This window comes from Pelophylax lessonae (assembly GCF_965119305.1).
Source record: "Pelophylax lessonae genome assembly, chromosome: 8".
In the NCBI taxonomy this organism is placed as follows: Eukaryota; Metazoa; Chordata; class Amphibia; order Anura; family Ranidae; genus Pelophylax; species Pelophylax lessonae.
The window spans coordinates 21481712-21509589 of record NC_138775.1 but is presented as its reverse complement, the minus strand read 5'-3'; the positions used below and the strand labels follow the sequence as shown (position 1 = coordinate 21509589).

At 43.9% G+C, this 27878-nt stretch overlaps 1 protein-coding gene across 5 annotated transcripts in view; it reads left to right on the top strand.

Annotated features, from left to right (window-relative positions):
- KLHDC8B (kelch domain containing 8B) overlaps positions 1-27878 on the top strand; it is a 298070-nt gene that overhangs the window by 252719 nt on the left and 17473 nt on the right. For all 5 annotated transcript variants that reach the window (XM_082265387.1, XM_082265385.1, XM_082265384.1 and 2 more), the window contains one exon: positions 15918-16019. In XM_082265387.1, the coding sequence (XP_082121513.1) occupies positions 15918-16019 (102 nt within the window). The remainder of the gene's footprint in view (positions 1-15917; positions 16020-27878) is intronic.

The window sequence follows — 27878 nt, the reverse complement described above, 5'->3', positions numbered from 1 at the left end:
AGGAGCTGATATGAATAAGCTTGGTCTCTCACTTTTCACCAAGTATTCGGATCAACATTTTTCCATTAAGAAAATCAAGTGAGGCAGGGGGCGCTTTTGACGGCGATCGGCAATTTTTAGCGGGACTGCGACATTGCGGTGGACAAATCCGACACCAAGTGACACTTATTTGGGGACCAGTGACACCAATACAGTGATCAGTGCTAAAAATATGCACTGTCACTGTACTAATAGCACTGGCAAGGAAGGAGTTAACTTCAGGGGCGATCAAAGGGTTAAGGCCCAGTTCACACCATAGAGACGCAGTCTAACGGCAATATGTGACTTGCATTACATTTGCTATTTTTAGTATAGCCATGGCAATAGTACATTAGAAGAGAGTGTAAAGCTTCAGCATTGTTTAGGGTGCAAGAAAATGTGGAAGGCTTGGCAAATTTGACTGAATACAGCGGGAGCGAGCATCCGGCGCCGCGCGCGTGCGCCGCCGAGAGAGGGGAATGTCTGGTGACGTAGGGTCTACGTCGCCAGACGATAACGAACCACTTTGCCGCAGTACAGTCAACGTGACTGGTCGGCAAGTGGTTAAAAAAGTTCATCAAAAACTCATAAAGTGACAGGTGCTCTTTGAAGGTGCTCTCCGGAAGCACAACAGCTGTGAACAGGGATTGTGGGAGCACAGACCCCGCCCACCAGCCAGCAAATGTCTACTACCATCTCTGAAAACAAGGTGCTGGCTGGTGGGCGGAGTCTGCACACCCATAATGCATTGTGGCAGGTCTGCTGATTTGCATATGGTGATTTCCTCACACAGTATGCTGTATTCTGATTATTTTGTTTATTGTAATCAACTTTTTATTTCACGGTCATGATACCTCTGGAAGAAGGTCATTTATACAATCGGTTTGGGACGTATAGGGGGTCAAATTTAAAAATTGTGTACCCTCTCCCTAAGTTAGCGTTTTTCATATCAGAGGGAATAAATACTGTTTGTGAATTCCTATAGATTGTTCTGCCCAGAGGCAGGTGAGGCCGTAGGCAAGAACATATATAGAGGCTTGGTCCACTGTGCAAAGTTGAGACCAAGTTTTTATTTTATTTATAGATTATTTGTTCTGTTTTTCTTGTTTTATTTGTATTATTTTTTGTTTTATAGAATAATAAGAATTTATCATTATCACACGATCCGTGTTGTCTGCATCAATAAAAAGAAAAATACTTTTTTGCTTGTGGCGACCAATGAAAGCCCCAGACCTCAATTATTTGTATTGTCATTGTTTGTATTGTGTGTTTGCACACAATGCAAACACTTAGCAACCGGGTGAAATACCTTAGCAACCGGAAAAAATACCTTAGCAACTGTAAAAAAATACCTTAGCAACTGGGGAAAAATACCCTTGCAACTGGAAAAAACACCTTAGCAACCGGGAGGGATAACTTAGCAACTGGGAAAAATACCCTAGCAACCGGGAAAATACCTTAGCAACCGAAAAGAATACCATAGCAACCGGGAAAAATACCTTAGCACCTGGGAGGGATACCCTAGCAACTGGGAAAAATACCTTCGCAACCAGGAGGGATACCTTAGCAACCGGAAAAGATACCCTAGCAACTGGGAAAAATACCTTAGCAACCAAAAGGAATACCTTAGCAACCGGGAAAATACCTTAGCAACCGGGAAAAATACCATAGCAAACTGAAAGGAGTACCTTAGCAAACAGGAAAAATACCTTAGCAACCGGGAGGGATACCTTAGCAACCGGGAAAAATACCCTAGCAACCGGATAAAAATACCTTAGCAACCAGGAAACATATCTTAGCAACCAGGAGGATTACCTTAGCAACCGGGTGAAATACCTTAGCAACCGTGAAAAAAACTACTTAAGCAACCGGGGAAAAATACCCTTGAAACTGGGAAAAATACCTTTGCAACCGGGAAAAAATACCTTAGCAACCAGAGAAAAATACCTTAGCAGCCGGGGAAAAAATTACCTTAGCAACCGGGGGAAAAAATACCTTAGCAACTGGGAGGATTACCTTAGCAACCGGGAGAAAACCTTAGCAACCATAAAAAAAATACCTTAGCAACCGGGGAAAAATACCCTTGCAACCGGGAAAAACACCTTAGCAACCGGGAAAAACACCTTAGCAACTGGGCAAAATACCTTAGCAACCGGAGAAAAATACCTTAGCAACCAGGAAAAATACCTTAGCAACCGGGGAAAATACCTTAGCAACCTAATGAAATACCCTAGCAACCGTGAAAAAAATACCTTAGCAACCGGGGAAAAATACCCTTGCAACTGGGAAAAACACCTTAGCAACTGGGAAAAACACTTTAGCAACCAGGAAAAATTACCTTAGCAACCGGGGAAAAAAACTTTAGCAACCAGGGGGAAAAATACCTTAGCAACCGGGTGAAATACCTTAGCAACCGGGAGAAGGGTTATGCTGGGTCCGATCTTGACCGGACTGTTCAGCAGATTGCTAATCTGGACAGACAAACCTTGTTACGACCTGAAAACCGTGTCCCTGCTAGGAGCTGATATGAATAAGCTTGGTCTCTCACTTTTCACCAAGTATTCGGATGAACATTTTTCCATTAAGAAAATCAAGTGAGGCAGGGGGCGATTTGACGGCGATCAGCAATTTTTAGCGGGACTGCGACATTGCGGTGGACAAATCCGACACCAAGTGACACTTATTTGGGGACCAGTGACACCAATACAGTGATCAGTGCTAAAAATATGCACTGTCACTGTACTAATAACACTGGCAAGGAAGGAGTTAACTTCAGGGGCGATCAAAGGGTTAAGGTCCAGTTCACACCATAGAGACGCAGTCTAACGGCAATATGTGACTTGCATTACATTTGCTATTTTTAGTATAGCCATGGCAATAGTACATTAGAAGAGAGTGTAAAGCTTCAGCATTGTTTAGGGTGCAAGAAAATGTGGAAGGCTTGGCAAATTTGACTGAATACAGCGGGAGCGAGCATCCGGCGCCGCGCGCGTGCGCCGCCGAGAGAGGGGAATGTCTGGTGACGTAGGTCTACGTCGCCAGACGATAACGAACCACTTTGCCGCAGTACAGTCAACGTGACTGGTCGGCAAGTGGTTAAAAAAGTTCATCAAAAACTCATAAAGTGACAGGTGCTCTTTGAAGGTGCTCTCCGGAAGCACAACAGCTGTGAACAGGGATTGTGGGAGCACAGACCCCGCCCACCAGCCAGCAAATGTCTACTACCATCTCTGAAAACAAGGTGCTGGCTGGTGGGCGGAGTCTGCACACCCATAATGCATTGTGGCAGGTCTGCTGATTTGCATATGGTGATTTCCTCACACAGTATGCTGTATTCTGATTATTTTGTTTATTGTAATCAACTTTTTATTTCACGGTCATGATACCTCTGGAAGAAGGTCATTTATACAATCGGTTTGGGACGTATAGGGGGTCAAATTTAAAAATTGTGTACCCTCTCCCTAAGTTAGCGTTTTTCATATCAGAGGGAATAAATACTGTTTGTGAATTCCTATAGATTGTTCTGCCCAGAGGCAGGCGAGGCCGTAGGCAAGAACATATATAGAGGCTTGGTCCACTGTGCAAAGTTGAGACCAAGTTTTTATTTTATTTATAGATTATTTGTTCTGTTTTTCTTGTTTTATTTGTATTATTTTTTGTTTTATAGAATAATAAGAATTTATCATTATCACACGATCCGTGTTGTCTGCATCAATAAAAAGAAAAAAATACTTTTTTGCTTGTGGCGACCAATGAAAGCCCCAGACCTCAATTATTTGTATTGTCATTGTTTGTATTGTGTGTTTGCACACAATGCAAACACTTAGCAACCGGGTGAAATACCTTAGCAACCGGAAAAAATACCTTAGCAACTGTAAAAAAATACCTTAGCAACTGGGGAAAAATACCCTTGCAACTGGAAAAAACACCTTAGCAACCGGGAGGGATAACTTAGCAACTGGGAAAAATACCCTAGCAACCGGGAAAATACCTTAGCAACCGAAAAGAATACCATAGCAACCGGGAAAAATACCTTAGCACCTGGGAGGGATACCCTAGCAACTGGGAAAAATACCTTCGCAACCAGGAGGGATACCTAAGAAACCGGAAAAGATACCCTAGCAACTGGGAAAAATACCTTAGCAACCAAAAGGAATACCTTAGCAACCGGGAAAATACCTTAGCAACCGGGAAAAATACCATAGCAAACTGAAAGGAGTACCTTAGCAACCAGGAAAAATACCTTAGCAACCGGGAGGGATACCTTAGCAACCGGGAAAAATACCCTAGCAACCGGATAAAAATACCTTAGCAACCAGGAAACATATCTTAGCAACCAGGAGGATTACCTTAGCAACCGGGTGAAATACCTTAGCAACCGTGAAAAAAACTACTTAAGCAACCGGGGAAAAATACCCTTGAAACTGGGAAAAATACCTTTGCAACCGGGAAAAAAATACCTTAGCAACCGGGGGAAAAAATACCTTAGCAACTGGGAGAAAAACCTTAGCAACCATAAAAAAATACCTTAGCAACCGGGGAAAAATACCCTTGCAACCGGTAAAAACACCTTAGCAACCGGGAAAAACACCTTAGCAACCAGGGAAAAACACCTTAGCAACCGGGCAAAATACCTTAGCAACCGGAGAAAAATACCTTAGCAACCAGGAAAAATACCCTAGCAACCGGGGAAAATACCTTAGCAACCGGGTGAAATACCCTAGCAACCGTGAAAAAAATACCTTAGCAACCGGGGAAAAATACCCTTGCAACCAGGAAAAACACCTTAGCAACTGGGAAAAACACTTTAGCAACCAGGAAAAATTACCTTAGCAACCGGGGGAAAAAACCTTAGCAACCAGGGGGGAAAATACCTTAGCAACCGGGTGAAATACCTTAGCAACCAGGAGAAGGGTTATGCTGGGTCCGATCTTGACCGGACTGTTCAGCAGATTGCTAATCTGGACAGACAAACCTTGTTACGACCTGAAAACCGTGTCCCTGCTAGGAGCTGATATGAATAAGCTTGGTCTCTCACTTTTCACCAAGTATTCGGATCAACATTTTTCCATTAAGAAAATCAAGTGAGGCAGGGGGCGCTTTTGACGGCGATCAGCAATTATGGCGGGACTGCGACATTGCGGTGGACAAATCCGACACCAAGTGACACTTATTTGGGGACCAGTGACACCAATACAGTGATCAGTGCTAAAAATATGCACTGTCACTGTACTAATAACACTGGCAAGGAAGGAGTTAACTTCAGGGGCGATCAAAGGGTTAAGGTCCAGTTCACACCATAGAGACGCAGTCTAACGGCAATATGTGACTTGCATTACATTTGCTATTTTTAGTATAGCCATGGCAATAGTACATTAGAAGAGAGTGTAAAGCTTCAGCATTGTTTAGGGTGCAAGAAAATGTGGAAGGCTTGGCAAATTTGACTGAATACAGCGGGAGCGAGCATCCGGCGCCGCGCGCGTGCGCCGCCGAGAGAGGGGAATGTCTGGTGACGTAGGTCTACGTCGCCAGACGATAACGAACCACTTTGCCGCAGTACAGTCAACGTGACTGGTCGGCAAGTGGTTAAAAAAGTTCATCAAAAACTCATAAAGTGACAGGTGCTCTTTGAAGGTGCTCTCCGGAAGCACAACAGCTGTGAACAGGGATTGTGGGAGCACAGACCCCGCCCACCAGCCAGCAAATGTCTACTACCATCTCTGAAAACAAGGTGCTGGCTGGTGGGCGGAGTCTGCACACCCATAATGCATTGTGGCAGGTCTGCTGATTTGCATATGGTGATTTCCTCACACAGTATGCTGTATTCTGATTATTTTGTTTATTGTAATCAACTTTTTATTTCACGGTCATGATACCTCTGGAAGAAGGTCATTTATACAATCGGTTTGGGACGTATAGGGGGTCAAATTTAAAAATTGTGTACCCTCTCCCTGAGTTAGACTTTTTCATATCAGAGGGAATAAATACTGTTTGTGAATTCCTATAGATTGTTCTGCCCAGAGGCAGGCGAGGCCGTAGGCAAGAACATACATAGAGGCTTGGTCCACTGTGCAAAGTTGAGACCAAGTTTTTATTTTATTTATAGATTATTTGTTCTGTTTTTGTTGTTTTATTTGTATTATTTTTTGTTTTATAGAATAATAAGAATTTATCATTATCACACGATCCGTGTTGTCTGCATCAATAAAAAGAAAAATACTTTTTTGCTTGTGGCGACCAATGAAAGCCCCAGACCTCAATTATTTGTATTGTCATTGTTTGTATTGTGTGTTTGCACACAATGCAAACACTTAGCAACCGGGTGAAATACCTTAGCAACCGAAAAGAATACCATAGCAACCGGGAAAAATACCTTCGCAACCAGGAGGGATACCTTAGCAACCGGAAAAGATACCCTAGCAACTGGGAAAAATACCTTAGCAACCAAAAGGAATACCTTAGCAACCGGGAAAATACCTTAGCAACCGGGAAAAATACCATAGCAAACTGAAAGGAGTACCTTAGCAACCAGGAAAAATACCTTAGCAACCGGGAGGGATACCTTAGCAACCGGGAAAAATACCCTAGAAACCGGATAAAAATACCTTAGCAACCAGGAAACATATCTTAGCAACCAGGAGGATTACCTTAGCAACCGGGTGAAATACCTTAGCAACCGTGAAAAAAACTACTTAAGCAACCGGGGAAAAATACCCTTGAAACTGGGAAAAATACCTTTGCAACCGGGAAAAAATACCTTAGCAACCAGAGAAAAATACCTTAGCAGCCGGGGAAAAAATTACCTTAGCAACCGGGGGAAAAATACCTTAGCAACTGGGAGGATTACCTTAGCAACTGGGAGAAAAACCTTAGCAACCATAAAAAAAATACCTTAGCAACCGGGGAAAAATACCCTTGCAACCGGTAAAAACACCTTAGCAACCGGGAAAAACACTTTAGCAACTGGGCAAAATACCTTAGCAACCGGAGAAAAATACCTTAGCAACCAGGAAAAATACCTTAGCAACCGGGTAAAAATACCTTAGCAACCGGGGGAAATACCCTAGCAACCATGAAAAAATACCTTAGCAACCCAGAAAAATACCCTTGCAACCGGGAAAAACACCTTAGCAACTGGGAAAAACTTTTTAGCAACCAGGAAAAATTACCTTAGCAACCGGGGAAAAATACCTTAGCAACCGGGGGGAATACCTTAGCTACCGGGTGAAATACCTTAGCAACCGGGAGAAGGGTTATGCTGGGTCCGATCTTGACCGGACTGTTGAGCAGATTGCTAATCTGGACAGACAAACCTTGTTACGACTGAAAACCGTGTCCCTGCTAGGAGCTGATATGAATAAGCTTGGTCTCTCACTTTTCACCAAGTATTCGGATCAACATTTTTCCATTAAGAAAATGAAGTGAGGCAGGGGGCGCTTTTGACGGCAATCAGCAACTTTTAGCGGGACTGCGACATTGCGGCAGACAAATCCGACACCAAGTGACACTTTTTTGGGGACCAGTGACACCATTACAGTGATCAGTGCTAAAAATATGCACTGTCACTGTACTAATAACACTGGCAAGGAAGGAGTTAACATCAGGGGCGATCAAAGGGTTAAGGTCCAGTTCACACCATAGAAACACAGTCTAACGGCAATATGTGACTTGCATTACATTTGCTATTTTTAGTATAGCCATGGCAATAGTACATTAGAAGAGAGTGTAAAGCTTCAGCATTGTTTGGGGTGCAAGAAAATGTGGAAGGCTTGGCAAATTTGCGTGTCATCCTTGCGCAGGGGCCATGCTAATCTTCTCTCTAACCTTCCAATTTTACTATATGTCATGCAGAGGAAAACTATCTTTTAACCACTTACGGACCGCCCGCCACAGTTTTACCTCGCTACTTTGACGTTAGATGCCGGGGTTATGGCAGCAGATAGCAGAGAGCTGCCATAACCCCGGTATTCTTTTAAACTGTGGCCTGTCCGCTTTAACATAAGGGCGGTTCGAGCGGCGGATTTGCCGCAGGAACAGCATTATGCGTGGTGGGAGAGGTGTTCCCCCCCCCCTCCTGCCGCTTCCCGGTAGCGGGGAAAATGATCTGGTCTGCTTTCCCCTCAAGCAGGAAGTTGAGTGGGGGGCAAGATAGCCCCCATTCCTCTCTATGGCCTTGGAGGACCAGAGCGATGTCATACGTTGCTTCCTAGCAATGGATTTAGAGAGCCTATTTTTTTTTCAAGATCCCCGCCCACCAGCCAACCAGAAGACATAGTTACATAGTTTGTGAGGCTGAAAAAAGACACCAGTCCATCCAGTTCAACCTATGATGTGTGTGTGTGTTTGCTGTTAACCGTACATTGTATACCCCTGTATGTTGTACATTGCATACCCCTGTATGTTGTCGTCTTTAAGGTGCCCATCTAATAGTTTTTTGAAACTATCGATGCTCCCTGCTGATACCACTGCTTTTGGAAGAGGATTCCACATCCTTACTGCTCTGACAGTAAAGAACCCAGGGGCGGACGTACAGGGGGCGCAACGGTTGCCACCGCGACCGGGCCCCATGCTGCAGGGTGCCCGTGAGGGCACCCTATATACCAGTCTCCCGCGAGTCCTCTGCATTCCGCCCCTGTCCGATATCCCGGCGGCGCTGCAGTGAGAGCTCTCACTGTCAGTGTCCTCTGTGAGAACAGAGCCGCTACATGCTTTGTATTTCCGGCTCGGCTCACAGGCGGAGTGATATGAAGCGCACTCCACCTGTGAGAGGAGGAGCCGTACAGAGGAAGCAAGCGGCTTTTCTCTCTACTGCAGCCGTTTGCTTCCTCTGTATGGCGCCTTTTCTCACAGGCAGAGTGCATTTGTTATCACTCCCCCTGTGAGCCAGAACTACAAAGAAAATTGCAGCTCCGTTCTCAAAGTGACAGCTCTGACACTGCAACCCAGCACCACAGAGACCAGCATGCCACAGAGACTAGCATACCACAGGGAGACCGGCACCACAGAGCCCAGCATACCATGGAGACCAGCACCAAAGAGCCCAGCATACCACGGAGACCGGTACCACAGAGCCCAGCATACCACAGAGACCGGCACCACGGAGCCCAGCATACCACAGAGACCAGCATACCACGGAGACCAGCATACCACAGAGACCAGCATACCACAGAGACCAGCATACCACAGAGACCAGCATACCACAGAGACCAGCATACCACGGAGACCAGCATAGCACGGAGACCAGCATACCACAGAGACCAGAATACCACAGAGACCAGCATACCACAGAGACCAGCATACCACAGAGACCAGCATAGCACGGAGACCAGCATACCACAGAGACCAGCATACCACGGAGACCAGCATACCACAGAGACCAGCATACCACGGAGACCAGCATACCACAGAGACCAGCATACCACAGAGACCAGCATACCACAGAGACCAGCATACCACGGAGACCAGCATACCACGGAGACCATCATACCATGGAGACCAGCATACCACAGAGACCAGCATACCACAGAGACCAGCATACCACAGAGACCAGCATAGCACGGAGACCAGCATACCACGGAGACCATCATACCATGGAGACCAGCATACCACAGAGACCAGCATACCACAGAGACCAGCATACCACAGAGACCAGCATAGCACGGAGACCAGCATAGCACGGAGACCAGCATACCACGGAGACCATCATACCATGGAGACCAGCATACCACAGAGACCAGCATACCACGGAGACCAGCATACCACAGAGACCAGCATACCACAGAGACCAGCATACCATGAAGACCGGCACCAAAGAGACCAGCATACCACAGAGACCGGCACCACAGAGACCAGCATACCACGGAGACCAGGACCACAAAGACCAGCATACCACCGAAACTGGCACCACAGAGACCAGCATACCACAGAGACTGCATACCACGGAAACCAGCATACCACAGAGACCGACACCACAGAGACCAGCATACCACTTAGACTGGCACCACAGAGACCAGCACCACAGAGACCAGCATATAATTATATACCCACACTGAGACCAGTATTACTGACAGCATTTCCCGCCAACAGTACTCATCAGCAGTAACCGTTAGCAGTACCCACCATCAGTACCCGCCAGCAGTACCAGCCAGCAATATCCACCATCAGTACCTACCAATAGTACCCACCGTCAGTACCCGCCAGCAGTAACCGACCACAGTAACTGCCCACAGTACCTGCCAGCAGTACCAGCCAGCAATATACACCGTCAGTACCTGCCAGCAGCAGTACCAGCTAGCAGTAACCACCAGCAGTACCCACCAGCAGTACCAGTCAGCAGTACCCACCATCTGTACCCGCCAGCAGTACCAGACAGTACAATGAAAGTCTGCAAAATAAGCAAAAAAGTATGTGCATTAGTGTGTGAAAATTGATGCAATGTGTTTTTTAATACCTAGCTGTGTTCTGTCATAATAAAATATCATGTCATTGTTCATACATGTATGAAGAAGGACATGAGATTTTCTGTCTGTCTACGTCACATGTTCTAGGGGTGCAACTAGCCCTCAGCACATAATTGTAAATATCCCAGCATGCGCAGTGTTTTTGACTCCTACCACCATGACCACTTCAAATCACAAGTAAACCTCTTTATACTGATTCCATTTCATTTCATCATTCTATAGTTGTGTTAAGTTGGTGAGGGGGGTGCACGTCGCGACCCGTGGGGGTGGGGCGGTGGCAAGGGGCGGCCCGGGGGCGGGGCAGCAGCAAGGGGGGTTGCGGCTGGGCAGAGCTCTCTATCTCCTTTCTCTGTCTAAAACAGGCATGTCCAACCTGTGGCCCGAGGGCCGCATGCGGCCCAGAACCACAGGCAATGCGGCCTACTGCCCCCTGACTATTATTTTTTTTTTGCTGGGGAGGAAGGAAGTCGAGTCGGGGGCACGGCCACAGCGGCTTCCAACTAACTGTAGGCAGAGGCTGCCTTGGAGCCTCTGTCAATGATAGACAGCACATTGGTGACGTCTATCATAGGAGCCGGTCCAGGAGGCAGGACTTCATACGACAGCGGTCACCGGGTAAGCGGGAGATTCCTGCTCTGTGTAATCCAGCAGCTCTCCTCTCTCTTCATTGCAGACTGCATTGGATGGGCACGCACTGGTGAGGCTACATTGGATGGGCACTGATCAGGCTGCATTGGATGGGCATGCACTTGTGAGGCTGCATTGGATGGGCACTGACCAGGCTGCATTGGCTGGGCACGCACTGGTAAAGCTGCATTGGATGGGCATGCGGGTAGGGCGTTGCGGCATTTTATTACTTACATACCTTAACTGTAGTATATATTTTATATGCGGCCCGAGAACATTTTTCTACACTCAATGTGGCCCAGAGAAGCCAAAAGGTTGGACACCCATGCCCTAAAAGGTGTAACTTCAGAGGTCTGTTTAGACTCCTGATATTCCACCAAAGCTCCCCCAATGGGGCTCCTAAAAATATATATATATATATATATATATATATATATATATATACAGTATAAAAAAAATAATCATATTGTAAAAAAAAAATGAATAAAACAAATGGTAGAAAAATTTAATAAAAATAAAAAACTACTGACACCAGTGACAGAACTACCACACAAACATCACACTTGCGACCGGCCAGGGCGTTCTACTACCGAAAAGGGAGGGAAGGACCCCGTCAGGGGCCCTTCATAGTTTCTTGCATCGGGGCCCTGAAGGTTCTAGTTACGCCACTGGAGTGAGGTATAAGAGGCGGAACACCAGCATCAAACACTACATTAAAATAAGTTGGAGCACCTTCAAAGAGCACCTGTCACTTTATGAGTTTTTGATGAAGTTTTTTAATAAGCCAGTTTTGAATATTTTCTGTTCATTATCAAACTTTTCATACACCATTGTGAAGCACTTTAAAGAGCACCAGTCACCTTATTAGCTATAGAAGGACTTTTTTAAATGCAGCATTCAAGCTCATGTACACAATTGTTTTTTATATGTATTTTTTGTGTATCATTAATGATTTTATGTTTATATAATTTATTGGATGCGATTTGTATGTTTCAAGCCTTTTTAATAGGCACTAGTCACTTGTTATATTTTTATTCTGTTTAAGAGTCCATTCACACTGCCGCGACTTGTGAGGCGACTTGTGTGCCCTCAAGTCGCCCCAAGTCGCTTGACATAACAAAAGCAATGTTAATCAATGAGTGCCGTCTTAATTGGCACTACTGAAGTCGCTCCGACTTCTGAAAAGGGTCCTGTACTACTTTGAGGCGACTTGTGATCCGACTTGTCCCATAGACTTCAATGGGAATCGCCTCCTTATTTTATTTGAAGCGACTTGTGATCCGACTTTCCATTAAAATGGTCCTGAACAAGAAAAAAAGAGCATTTTTCTTATAATTATTAATAGAGCAGGGTAGTGGCTCCTCTCCACCTGGGCGCTTTTCTTGCAGGCATTTATCGAGCATTTTTGGAGGCAGGCATGACTTTTTTTGGATTTAGTGTCGGGGGGGGGGGGGGGGGTCTAAAAAGTGTACCTGTGAATTTTCAGCTCTGTAGCATGTCCAGAACCAGAAAAAAAAGATAATTTTTCTTATAATTATTAATAGAGCAGGGTAGTGGCTCCTCTCCACCTGGGCGTTTTTTTTTGCTGGCATTTATCGGGCATCTTTGGAGGCAAGAGTTGTTCTGGGAACTAATTAGTACACATACAATTAGAGCACTGAGCACTTTACATGTTGCACATAATATTGACACACACATTAGGGTATTTATTTTTTATTGATACACACTAACCTGCAAAGCAGCGTCACACACACTACACATACTTTTATCCTGAAGACGAATAACTGCTCCCTGGATCACCATTGCAGTGTTAATTCTTAAAAATATAATAATCAGTTATATTTTGTGCAGTTAGAAGTTATCCCGGGACAAGGTCATCCAGCGCCCAGGGCAAATATGCAAAACTGCGCCCCCCCCTTACCTTAGGGTTAGGGTCCGGGTGCACCCATCCCTGCAAAAACTCCTTGCGGCCAGAGCAGCCGTCCCTCCTGCCCACCCCTTGTCCAGGCCCTGGTTAGAAGCACATTGAGACCCTTTTAAAGCAATCTATTGAGTTAAAACCAGTTCCTGGGGAAGACTATTTCTCATTCACAATTCTAACTGTAAAAAAATATTTCTGTATGCAGAGGTTAAACCTCCTTTCCTCTCGGCACACCACAGGGTCCTGCACAGGAGATACACGATATTGTCAAAAGTATTGGGACGCCTGCCTTTACACGCACATGAGCGTTAATGGCATCCCAGTCTAAAGCTGGATACACACTATCCAACTTTTGCGGTTAGATTTCCTTCAGATTTACCTTTTCTATGTAGTGCAAGGGCCTGCCAGATTGCATACAAATTGAAAGTGTTTAGGTTTGACCTCATATTATATGGTTTTGGTAAGTCTAAAGGAAAAAGTCTTCAGAAAATCTTATAGTGTGTATGGCCCATTAGTCCGTAGGGTTTGATATTGAGTTGGCCCACCCTTTTCAGCTATAACAGCTTCAACTCTTCTGGGAAGGCTGTCCACAAGGTTTAGGAGTGTGTCTATGGGAATGTTTCACCATTCTTCCAGAAGGACATTTGTGAGGTCAGGCACTGATGCTGAACAAGAAGGCCTGGCCCACAGTCTCCACTGTAGTTTATCTCAAAGGTATTCTATCGGGTGCAGGCCAGTCAAGTTCCTCCACCCCAAACTCGCTCATCCATATTTTTATGGACCTTGATTTGTGCACTGGCCCAAATCATTTGGTGGAGGGGGGGGTTATGGTGTGGGGTTGTTTTTCAGGGGTTGGGCTTGGCCCCATAGTTCCAGTGAAGGGAACTCTTAAGGTGTCAGCAAACCAAGACATTTTGGACCATTTCATGCTCCCAACTTTGTGGGAACAGTTTGGGGATGACCCCTTCCTGTTCCAACATGACTGCGCACCAATGCACAAAGCAAGGTCCATAAAGACATGAATTGGAGTGGAGGAACTTGACTGGCCTGCACAGAGTCCTGACCTAAACCCGATAGAACACCTTTGGGATGATTTAGAGCAGAGACTGTGAGCCAGGCTTTCTTGTCCACATCAGTGCCTGACCTCACAAAAGTGCTTCTGGAAGAATGGTCAAACATTCCCATAAACACACTCCTAAAGCTTGTGGACAGCCTTCCCAGAAGAGTTGGAGCTGTTATAGTTGCAAAGGATGGGCCAACTCAATAGTGAACCCTACGGACTAATGCCTCGTACACACGCAACGATTATCGGCCGACCGATCGGCCGACTTTTGTCCAGTGTTGTTGTGTTGGTTGAAATGTGCTCTAGACTGCACACGAATTTTCTCGGCCAACAAAAATCTACTTCAGAAGTGATGTCATGTGCTGGTTTACTTTCCGTGTGTTTTTTCATCTCTGAGCATGCCCAGTCTTGCTCATCAGATTTTTGTCTGCCGAAATCTGTACTGACTGACGGAAAATCGGCCGTTGTGGTGACGGCCAACAAAAATTTTATAGCCATAGCCTGCACACCAGATTTTTTTCGGCCGAAAAGTCGGAGTTGGTTGTCGGAAGCATCATACTAACAAGCCGAAAAACGGCCGATCGGACGTTGGCCGAAAATTCACGGCCAACTATTGACGCGTGTGTACGGGGCATTAGTCTGGGATGCAATTAAAGTTCATGTGCATGTAAAGGGCAGGCGTCCCAATACTTTTAGTAATATAGTGTATTTCCCTACCAAGGATTCTCCTGGAGATGCTAGGGGATTCCTTGGTGCTGGACTAATCTCCCGCTTTCGTTGACCATTTGTGGGTAATTTTCCCGTAACCACCAATGTAAGCAGTCACTTCTACAATGACCACTACGGTTAGCTTTTATTCACCCAAATAGGTAGATTCTCTCCGACAGGGAGAAGAGGAAGAAGAATGCTGCTCTAAATCTCAGACTATTTACTTCAACCTCCTTCTGGGCACACCTCCCCAGGGATTGGCTGGAGCACAATAAATATTCAGGCAGCCCATTTTCCTTTGCTCAACCATCTATGTTCCAGAAGCCTCTGGAAGGCAGGAGAGGGCAATCAAACCTGCAGCCTGTGAGAGCCAGAACAGCCAAAAGCAATTAACAACCACCCCACTGATTACAAAGTAGACAAAAAGAACATTTTCCCGATGTCCTAGTGACCTAAGTAGAAGGGTGGTACACTATTTTTTTGTGTTTGGGTTTACTTACACTTTAAATTTCTCAGACCGTCGTGAAATGGCCCATCATCTGGAAAAAAACGCCTCATTTCCACCTCCCGTGCGCTCAACCTTGTGTTCATTTTATTCCCGTTAGCTTGCAATAATAAAAGCATCAACTGCTGTGCCTAATGAGTCATAAAATAGCATATGTTTTCTGTTATAGAGAAAAGTTATGTCGCAGGAGGATGCCAAAAAAAATAAAAAAAACAAGAAAAAGTTGAAACTTAAGGTTGCCATCGACACCTCCCGCCGTTGATATAGCTGTTATTGTAATAAGCACACCAAAGCCCACTTGAAATAGATGTATTTGTTTGCAGATGACAGCCGCGGCCTTTCGGAAATACCGCGCCTCGCCGAGAATAAAAACGCTTAGGAGACCTGACAGTTGTAGCTGAAATCTCATCATCATCCTGTCAGCGGATCTCTGTGTGATATTCGTGCCTCTTAACTCTACTCCATGTTCCTTATGTTTATTGCTTCCCCTCCTGCGACAAACTTTTCTGCGGAAAACAAATTGAAATCTACAGGAAAAAATTGCAGAGAACGCTCAGAACGCTCGCTGCCAGGCTTTCAACGCTGTATAAAGTTTTTTTGGTATTTTTTTTTCAGGTGTCTGGAGCAAACCTGGGCGGTCCACGCGCATGAGGGAGAAGAGAGCCGACTTTGTCGCTGGGTACCTGGGGGGCCGGGTGATTGCTGTAGGAGGACTCGGTGAGTCAGCCCACTATGACCTATGTGTTAAATGGCCCATGACCCACTTTCATGTAATCCCTGTGTATTCTGGAAATGGAATTCTTCTTAATGGGTTTGTCCATCCTAGAGTTCATAGGGAAAACGCAAAATTGCTTTAAGTTGATCACGTATGGGGATTAAAAAATTCACGTTTTTATCCACCAAATGCAGTAACCAACCCCCCCTCCCCTGCAAAGGAAGCCATACACGGGAATAAACATGCCTCACATTTTGCTTTGCATTGCAGCCACTACTACCAATAATGGAACACTTTTCCTCCCACCGATACCAATGATGGGACATTATTCCTCCCACTGACACCAATGATGGGGCACTATTCCTCCCACTGACACCAATGATGAAGCACTATTCCTCCCACTGACACCAATGATGGGGCACTATTCCTCCCACTGACACCAATGATGGGGCATTATTCCTCTCACTGACACCAATGATGGGGCACTTTTCCTCTCACTGACACCAATGATGGGACATTATTCCTCCCACTGACACCAATGATGGGGCACTATTCCTCCCACTGACACCAATGATGAAGCACTATTCCTCCCACTGACACCAATGATGGGGCATTATTCCTCTCACTGACACCAATGATGGGGCACTATTCCTCCCACTGACACCAATGATGGGGCATTATTCCTCTCACTGACACCAATGATGGGGCACTTTTCCTCTCACTGACACCAATGATGGGGCACTTTTCCTCCCACTGATACCAATGATAGGTCACTATTCCTCCCACTGATACCAATGATGGGGCACTATTCCTACCACTGATACCAATGATGGGGCACTATTCCCCCCACTGACACCAATGATGGGGCACTATTCCTCCCACCGACACCATTGATGGGGCACTATTCCTTCCACTGACACCAATGATAGGGCACTATTCCTCCAACTGACACCAATGATGGAGCACTATTCCTCCCACTGACACCAATGATGGGGCACTATTCCTCCCACTGACACTGATGATGGGGCATTATTCCTCCCACTGACACCAATGATGGGGCTGTATTTCTCCCACTGATACCAATAATGGAGCACTATTCCTCACACTGATACCAATGATGGGGCACTATTCCTCACACTGATACCAATGATGGGGCACTATTCCTCACACTGATACCAATGATGGGGCACTATTCCTCACACTGATACCAATGATGGGGCACTATTCCTCACACTGATACCAATGATGGGGCACTATTCCTCACACTGACACCAATGATAGGGCACTATTCCTACCACTGACACCAATGATGGGATACCAATAATCCCACTGACACCATTGATGGGGCACTATTCCTCCCACTGAGACCAGAGATGGGGCACTACCCCTTCCACCGACATCAATGATGGGACACTATTCCTCTAACTCAGTGGTCATCAACTCCGGTCCTCAGGGCCCACTGCTCTAACTGACCCACTGCTCTAACTGAGGACCAGGGTTGAGGACCACTGCTCTAACTGACATCAGTGATTAGGTTCTATTCCTTACACTGACACCAATGATGGGACACTATTCCTTCCAACTGACATCAACGATGGGGCACTATTCCACAGTCCAGTCCCCCTAAAGTCTGAAGGAAAGTAATCTAGAATCCTTTGTTTAGAATGTTTGGAGACCCCTGGTATAGACAGTAGCAGAGGGGTGGAGCCCTGTAGTCCTGTCCTGTGTCTGTTGTCCTGATACAGTACAGTGAGTGAGCGGTGTCACCCTAGGACAGCACAAAAAATAAAAATCGCAGAGGTGATCAAATACCACCAAAAGAAAGCTCTATTTGTGGGGAAAAATTACATACATTTCATTAGTGTACAGCGTTGCAGGACTGCGCAATTGTCAGTTAAATTAACAGTGCCGTATTATAAAAAATGGCCTGGTCATGAAGGGGGGTAAATCTTCTGAAGGTCGAGTAATTAAACAAGAGCTGCTATGTCTCCGCCGTAGGTCCCGCGCACTCCAAAACGTGAACGTTGTCTGCCAGCAGGGACAAAGATCCGATTCCTAAGTGACACCATCAGTACATGTAGCTGATAAAAATAACAGCGTAGGAGAGCCAGTTTACAAGATTATCTCCTAATTTATCCCCGAACGTGTTTCCATTTTTAACTGACAGATTGCAATTAATGACTCGCATTAACCACAGCGCGCGGCTTTGTCTGGGTTTAATTATAAATGCACATTACATTAGCTTTAAATAGGTGTTTAAGCCAGCCATGCATCCAGACTGGGCTCCTCAACCCGCCACATATAATGTGCCATGTGCCATGGGTTTATATTTATACTGGAATATTATTATTAGTAGTAGTAGTATTATCATTAGTATTATTATAATTAGTAGTAGTAGTATTATCATTAGTATTATTATAATTATTATTAGTAGTAGTATTATTATTAGTATTATTATAATTATTAGTAGTAGTAGTAGCAGTAGTATTATCATTAGTATTATTATTAGTAGCAATAGTAGTAGTATTAGTATTATTATAATTATTATTATTAGTAGTAGTAGTAGTAGTATTATCATTAATATTATTCAAATTATTATTATTAGTAGTAGTAGTATTATCATTAGTGTTATTATAATTATTATTATTAGCAGTAGTATTATCATTAGTATTATTATAATTATTATTAGTAGCAGTAGTAGTATTATTATTATTATAATTATTATTATTAGTAGTAGTGGTATTATCATTAATATTATTATAATTATTATTATTATTAGTAGTAGTAGTATTATCATTAGTATTATTATAATTATTATTAGTAGCAGTAGTAGTATTATTATTATTATAATTATTAGTAGTAGTAGTAGTATTATCATTAGTATTATTATAATTATTATTAGTAGCAGTAGTAGTATTATTATTATTATAATTATTATTATTATTAGTAGTAGTATTATCATTAATATTATTATAATTATTATTATTATTAGTAGTAGTAGTATTATCATTAGTGTTATTATAATTATTATTAGTAGTATTATCATTAGTATTATTATAATTATTATTAGTAGTAGTAGTATTATCATTAGTATTATTATAATTATTATTAGTAGTAGTAGTATTATCATTAGTGCTATTATAATTATTATTATTATTAGTAGTAGTAGTAGTAGTATTATTTTTAGCATTATTATAATTATTATTAGTAGTAGTAGCAGTAGTAGTAGTAATAGTATTATTATAATAATTATTATTAGTAGTAGTAGTAGTATTATCATTAATATTATTATAATTATTATTAGTAGTAGTAGTATTATCATTAATATTATTATAATTATTATTATTAGTAGTAGTATTATCATTAGTATTATTATAATTATTATTAGTAGTAGTATAATTATTATTAGTAGTAGTACCATTATCATTAGTATTATTATAATTATTATTAGTATTAGTAGCTGATTGAAAATTTTGAAAAAAAAAATATATTTTTTACTTTCTGCTATAAAACATATCCAATAAAAAAATTTAAAAAAAATCGAATTTCTTAATAAATTTAGGCCAATATGCGTTCTGCTACATATTCTCCAGATTAGGAACCTTCCAAAAAAGGTCTTCAGATGCGATAGATAAGTAGAATTTATGCTTCCACGTGTCTTCATACACCCCTGAAGAAGAAAAGAAATTGCATTTTGAAACACCTCAGTGTTCACCACCAGATTGTTACGCCCAGAGATGTATAGTAACTAAGTAGAACTACTTCACTACTGTACTTAAGTACCGAAAGGCGGTATCTGTACTTTCCTGGAGTAGAATTTTTTTCTCCTACTTGCACTTTTACTTCACTACATTTTTTCAACGATTTCAATACTTCTACTCCGATATTTTTTTTTGTTGTGCTGCATAGTTACTCGTTACAATTATAAAAATGACCACTGCCAGAACAGTAGATGGCAGGTTTCATGAAGCTCAAAACATGTGTATTATCAGCGCATACGAAAATAAACGCTACTGTATGTATAAATAAAAGCTGCATTTGAAATAATAAAAAACAATATGAAGTTCAAACTTTTGACTTCTTTCTTTAATAACTACATAACACAGTACTTGTACTTTTACTTTCAGTACTTGAGTAGCAAAATTTTTTAAAAAAACTACTTGCAATACTTAAGTACAAAAAATGTTGAATACTTTAGTACTTCTACTCAAGTCACTTTTTGATCGAGCACTTGTACTTTTACTCAAGTATGGGTTTCGAGTACTTTATACAACTCTGGTTACGCCATTGGTCATCTTTTGTTGTGGGAATATTGTATTTATATGATATACGCATATGCTTAAAGAGATATTAAAGTCTAATTTTTTTCCTTTAAAAATAATAAACATGTTTTACCTACCTCGGGTGTGGAAAGTGGGGTCCCCCAAGGTTCTGTCCTGGGACCAATCCTGTTTAATTTATTCATAAATGACCTAGAGGAGGGGATATCTAGTACAATCTCTGTATTTGTGGACGATACTAAAGTAAGCATTGCAATATCTTCTATGCAGGATGTGGAAACCTTACAAGCGGACCTGAACAAAATAACGGGGTGGGCAACTACATGGCAGATGAGGTTTAATGTTGAAAAATGTAAAGTAATGCACTTGGGCGTCAGAAACACGAAAGCAAGCTACTCACTAGGGGGGGAACCTCTGGGTGAGTCTAGGATGGAAAAGGACCTGGAGGTCCTAGTGGACAACAGGCTTGGCAGTGGCATGCAATGCCAAGCCGCTGCAAGCGAAGCCAACAGAATACTGGGATGTATGAAAAAGGGGATTCACTCCAGAAATAAAGAGATTATTCTCCCGCTCTACAAGACTCTGGTCCGGCCACATCTGGAGTATGCTGTCCAGTTCTGGGCACCGGTCCTCAGGAAGGATGTGCTGGAACTGGAGAGAGTCCAGAGAAGGGCAACAAAAATAATTAGGGGAATGGAGGACATCAGCTATGAGGAAAGACTACAAGCACTGAACTTATTCTCTCTGGAGAAGAGACGATTGAGGGGGGGTATGATATCCATGTACAAATACTGTACTGGTGACCCTAGCATAAGGAACAAACTATTCAGAGAAAGGAAATACAATAAGACACGTGGCCACTCACTAAAACTAGAGGAAAGGCGGTTTAACCTTAAAATACGTAAGGGGTTCTTTACTGTCAGAGCAGTAGGGATGTGGAGTTCTCTTCCACAAGCAGTGGTATCAGCAGGGAGCATCGATAGTTTAAAAAAACTATTAGATGGGCACCTTGGAGACCACAACATACAGGGGTATACAATGTACGGTTAACAGCAAACACACACACACATCATAGGTTGAACTGGATGGACTGATGTCTTTTTTCAACCTCACAAACTATGTAACTATGTAACCTTGGTTGCAGTTGGTTTTGCACAGAGCAGCTCTGATCCTCCTCTTCTTGGGTCCCCCGCCCGCACTCCTGGCCCCTACCTCCTGCTGAGTGTCCCCACAGCAAGAAACAGCAAGCAACTGTAGCCAATCTGCTACTCTGTGTGTCCATTCAGACACTGAGCTGTAGCTCAGCCCCACCCCCTCTCTCTCCTCATTGGCTTACTGACTTTGATTGACAGCAGCCGGAGCCAATGGCGCCCACTGCTGTGTATCAGCCAATAAGGAGGGAGAGTCCTGGACAGCCGAGTCTCTCGTGCAACATCGCTGGATAGAGAGGGGGCTCAGGTAAGTGTTAAGGGGGCTGCGCACGGAAGCTAAAACCTTCTGCCTTTTCGAACCACTTTAAATTGCTGACACATTTTTTGGAGGAATTTATACTTTTGTACCAATAAAGACTGAATACTTTTTTATATATCATGATCTAATAAATCATAAAATCCTCTCCTTCTTCTTCTGTTGACATTAAAGTCCCATTATGAGGGTTTTTTGTATTTACTGAACACCTTTGGGATGAATCGAAAAACAACAAATACAAACCAGATTTTCTTATCCAACATCAGTACCTGACCTCAGAAATGCTCTTTTGGCTGAATGGGCTCAAATTCCCACAGACACGCTCCAAAACCTTGTGGAAAGCCTTCTCAGAAAAGTGGAGACTGTTCTAGCCACAAAGGATGGTCCAATTCCATTTTAACAGCCATGGTATTGGAATAAGATGTCCAACTGGTCACATGACCACAAACTTTTGGTCATAAGGAGAACAGACCAACCTTTCTATCCCAGAGGAACTCTTAAAATAATTTTCAGGTCTCGGGGTACTCTTGCCAAAACCAATTATTTGGGGATCAATGGGAAAAATGCCCCTTACATTGAAGGCCGGCGGTGGTCAGACTTATTATTGGCAGTAGTGGTGAGTGAAGAGATTTCACTGAAATGAATTTCAGATTGAAATTTGATGAAGTGGAAATTCTTTTTTTTTGGAAATTTCTGTTTATTAAAAGTTTTCAAGAAAAACAACACAGTACACAACACAATGCCATGCAGGGCAACCACAAAACAAGAAAAAAACAACACTTCACCCAACCCCCCCCCACCCCAGGCTCCACCCGGTGGCCCCCAGAAGTAGCAAAAAAGAACAAAGCCCCCGAAGGGGCAGGACAACCCCTTAACGGTAATTCAGTATATGCTCAAACAAAGCTCATAAATCAGAAAAACAGCTCCCATAAACAATAAGCATGGCAAGAGCAGTCTGTGACCCCAAAGGAAAAGCTAGTAAAACGGAGAACAAGGAAAAACGGAAACTTGCGGTGCAGCAGATAGGGGACACTCGCAGGCATCATCCCACCCCACCACCCCCCACAGCATAAATACAAAGTAGGTACTATACCACATGCTCCCTAAGGCTGGTCATCCGAGGTCGAGGCCGGGGAGTCAATCCATATCTTCCATACCTTATCAAATTTACGGGGACATCCCCTGCTGAGATACGTTGCCTTATAGAGCGGAGTCACCTTATTCACCAGACGTTTCCAAAAACGGACGGTAGGGGCCAACGGATTCTTCCAGTGCAGAAGCAGGGCCTTACGGGCATAAAAGAGGAGCAGGCTAACAAGCGTACGAATAGCCCTCGCCGGGGCCAGTTCCTCAACTAAGCCTAAAAGACATACCTCAACAGAAGCAGGAACCGGGACAGCAACCACAGTCGTAATGCAGGCCAGCACAGCATGCCAATAATCACGAACCACTGGACAGTGCCAGAAAATATGACTAAAACCCGCCGGGGAGTGTGAACAGCGCCAGCACTCGACAGAGGACTTGGGAAAGATACGGGCCAGCTTCGCCGGCATATAATATATCCTGTGCAGGAACTTAAAGTGTATCAGACGGTCCCTGGCGGAGACCAGGTAGGCAAAGGGAGCACACCACATATCATCCCAATCATCCCCATCCAAGTCCGGAACTTCCTCCACCCATCTAGCCCGACACGCACCGCCAAGGGAGTAGTGACAAACAATTCCTTATACACGGCAGAGAGAGCCTTCGGCAGAACCTCAACTCGCAGAAGTGGAAATTCTTAATTTCTCTTACTGAAAGCCTTCCTAGAAGAGTGGAGGCTGGTATGCGATTCGAGCTGCAAAGTGAGGTCATTTTCCATGTTAATGCCCAAGAATTTGGTAAAAAAAATATATATATAATATTTGTCCAACAAGCTCTTAAAGTTATGATGGTCAGGTGTTCACAAGAGTTTGACCATACAGTGTCTGTGGGTAGGTGTAGAGTGGTTCGGCGGAAGTAAAACAGAGTCCAGTTGCAGAAAACAAACTTGTATTAAAGTTGAAGTTCGATAATTCTCAACAAGCCTGCCAGGATGACATCCGAACAGGACCACCACTGGGACCACCAGCGATGTGTAGCAGAGAAGGTCTCAGGAATGCAGACAGCATCTGTCTTGAGGTGCAGAATGCAGCCTTGCTAATTCGTGTCCAACTGAGGAGGTTTCCTAAAAAGAATGGCGTGTCCCATCCTTTCCCTACTCATCTGTAACCTCTCCCAGCCACTAATAACTGTCCTTGTTAGATGGATGATTTGTCCCTAAACCAGGGTTGGCCCAAGACTTTTTTGCGCCTGGGTCTAAGAATAAAATGCTACCCCCCCCCCACCCCCCAAAAAAAAAATCACGCCCATCCAAAGGTCCCCACATCTATTATATTTTATAAGTATAACATTTAGAAAATATTATATATACTGTTATCTTCTTCCATACCTCACCACCGGACTGGTCCACCAAACACCCACTGTCTGTCCTCAGTCCTCCTGTCACTACTGTGTCTGCCGTGAGCACCGCCCTAGAAGATCCAGCCTGCCCTGCGTGAGATGGACTGCGCTGATGTCTGACACCATTGCGTACACTACTATCACGTGAGAGATGTTCCACAGAGGAGACACTCTGCAGCCACATACTCATCCGTTTGCACTACAGGCGGCAGTATGAGATGGGAAATGCTGTCCGTAACGTGCAGCAAGCTGATGACAGAAAAAACTGCTGAAAAAATCTTGGGGTGCAATTTTACTGCCCCTCTCCAAGTTCTGCCTGGGTCCAATGGACCCAGCGGGACCCATAGTAGGGCCGGCCCTTCCCTACACTACCCACATGCAAGATGCACTGTTATCTTCTTCCATACCTCACCACCGGACTGGTCCACCAAACACCTACTGTCTGTCCTCAGTCTTCCTGTCACTCCTGTGTCTGCCACAAGCACCGCCCTAGAAGATCCAGCCTGCCCTGCATGAGATGGAGTGCGCTGATGTCTGACGTCATTGCGTACACTACTATCACGTGAGAGACGTTCCATGGAGGAGACGCTCCGCCTCCACATACTCATCAGTTTGCACTACAGGCGGCAGTATGAGATGGGGTAATGCCGCCCGTAACGTGCCGCAAGCTGATGACAGAAAAAACTGCTGAAAAAATCTTGGGCGGCAAATTTTACTGCCCCTCCCAGTGGGACCCATTGTAGGGCCGTCCCTGCCCTACACTACCCACATGCAAGATGCGCTCCAAGGCCTTAAATAGGCCGTGGCTGACCCAAGATTGTTGCCAGAGTCATATGAGGAGGCAGCATCCAACCCCATCACTTCCCCAGTGACCCAGGAAACCATAGAGGAACCATGTTCCTCTTGACTTTGCCTCAAATTGCAATGTCGCTGCGATCGAACGCCACCTACAGTGGAGATAATAAACTGCACCTGTCTATATGTCTAATCAAAAATAACAGAAAGATTACAATAAGTAATTTTTTTCCTGCTTCTCTGTAAGGAGTCGAGACTCTATGAAATGTAATATAAAGCACAAACTGAGCATTTCATAATAATATTTCCTCACAGGAGGAACAGTATTTTTCGAAAAATACATTACTGCCTCCATTTATGAAAACCTAACCATCTTGTTAATAGCTGATGAAATCTCTTAGGGGGAGAACAAAAAGCTTAAAGTTCCAATTCATTAAATCCCATTCTCATCTTAAAGTCTCATTCCTGATGGCAGCTGCTGGATTTATTAAAGGCAATGTCCTAATTTGTCTCAGCAGTTCATGCTCCAATACACAGTCATTTAGGTTTTTTTACCTTCTAGCATCGTATGCCGTGATAACTTTGTTGGATCCTGGCGTGTTTATTTTATTATGTATGCCTTTTGTTCTTTTCATAATGCAAAATGATATAGAGATTGTCATTTTATTTATTTTTTTCACTAGTTGAGTGATTAGTCGTACTGTTAAATCTCAGGAATAAGTATTGTAGGAAAATTATATATTATTATATGCACATTTTCAAAAATGTCTAAGTGTTTTGGGAGCCTGGGAGAGCAGATTTAAATAAAAGATCCTAAAGAATGAGTGAAAACCAGAAAAAAAGAATTCCTTATGGATTAAAAGTTGGATATGACAATGGTTCTTGGGCCTCATGCCCATGGACTTTTTGGCCCATATAGTAAAAAAACAGGGTATTCATGTGTAGCAATATTTCCAGGCCTGGGGCCTGAGGTGGGTCTGCCATCAGTACCGGTGACACTTCCAACACATTTTAGTTGTGAACCCAGGTGTGAGAACTGAGACAATGACCATTCCGGCATCTTTGGTTTGTGTTGTTTATTGTAGTTTGGGGATGGGAGAAGGGAATGAGTGGGATACTCCTCTGGCTCTTCTAGGCTTAACTGGGACTTTGTACAAAAAATGCTCACTAACGCTGTCTTGGCACCAGCTGAATGCCGACCAGCGCTTCCTGACGCTTCAAATACTGCTTGACTGAATTAGTGCTGGTACCTCGACTTTAACTTGGATTGTTAGCTCAGAAGCTCCAGGACTGTAGAACTCTTGACTCCTGATACTCGATTTAGCTCAAAAGTCACTGAACAGCTCCCTCCAACCCTTCACTGGCTGAGGTAGCTCCTTGTCACTGCTTGTGCTGCTGCAACTCTTAACTCTGTACACTACACACTGTACACTGACTCTTCAGGGCCCAACCACGGGTACCCCCTTTACACTAGCTGACTCCTGGATCCCTAGAACCTTCTCAGGAGTGGTCTCCTCTGACACTAGGCAGACCCCCAGGGGCAGTCCACAGTACTCACGACCTTTGTAGGCTTTCCTGGAAATGGACCCCTCTCTCCTCTGGTTCTTGGCACACCGAATCCCCTTTGCAGCTCAGCACTCTTTGGATTCCCAGGCAGCCACCCGAGACACCCGCTTCCTCTGACAGGAGGAGAGACAGCCGTACGCTCCGTCCTGGGACTCTTCTTCCCGCCAAAGACGCTGCGTCATGCGTTCCTTCAGAACTTATACCCACTCCCATAATCCTCTGTGGCAGAATCTGCCTTCTAGGGTAGATACAGGCATGAGTGTGTCTCTGATTGGGTTTCCTCCACTGTCCAATGAGAATCCTCTCATGGAGCCAGTGGGGAGACTCCCCCTCTCAGCAGACACACCTGGGAGACATGACAGCCCAGCTGAAATCATGGCCCTGCTGTTAGGCAGCCAAGGCCCACTATACTTTACCTAGCACCTACCTGTAGGGTGCTACACATGGGTGTCTCGAAGGTACAGGTGCAGGCTACAGCATGCTGCCAGAAGCCTGTCAAAATCAATGACAGGCTAAATTACTTGGCGGCTGTATGTGGCTGAATGCTGTTCCGAGTGGTACTCGCATATAGGGCCATATGCATACAGGGATATAGTTCTGTAAAAAAGTATTTGCTCCCTTCCTGATTTTGTTATTTTTTTGCATTTTTGTCACAAATTCTGATTCAGATAATGAAACAGATTTTAATATTCTATAAAGATAACCCGAGTAAATACAAAATGCAGTTTTTAAACAATGATTTTATTTAATAAGGGGAAAAAGCTGTCCAAACCTGCCTGGCCCTATGTGAAAAAGTAATTGCCCCCCTCTTGCTAAATCATGAATGAACTGTGTGCATGGACAACCAGTGCAGTATAAAAACTCCTCCTAAGAGCTTTAACCAGACATTGTTGGAAGTCACAAAACTGCTATATACTGCTGATGAGAAAAAGTATTTAGCAGTTTATATTTACTAAAATAATTGCATTTCCATGTTCTGTGTACTGGGGGAGACCAGATATGGATTTAGAAACACTTTAAGACTTAAGCTGTGAAGGTGCAAACCGGGACGGAACCCACATACACTCCTGTAGCAGATGATGCAAGTCTGAAAAGAAGGGTCACACACTGCTTGTATCATCCACAATAAACTTTATTGGAGACTCCTCAGAGAGAGCAGGGTTCTGCCATGGTGTTCTGTCTGAGCAGTCTCCAATAAGGTGTCCTGTGGATGACACCAGCAGTGTGTGACCCGTCTTTTCAACTGGCAGAGAATTGTATTATTCTCATAAT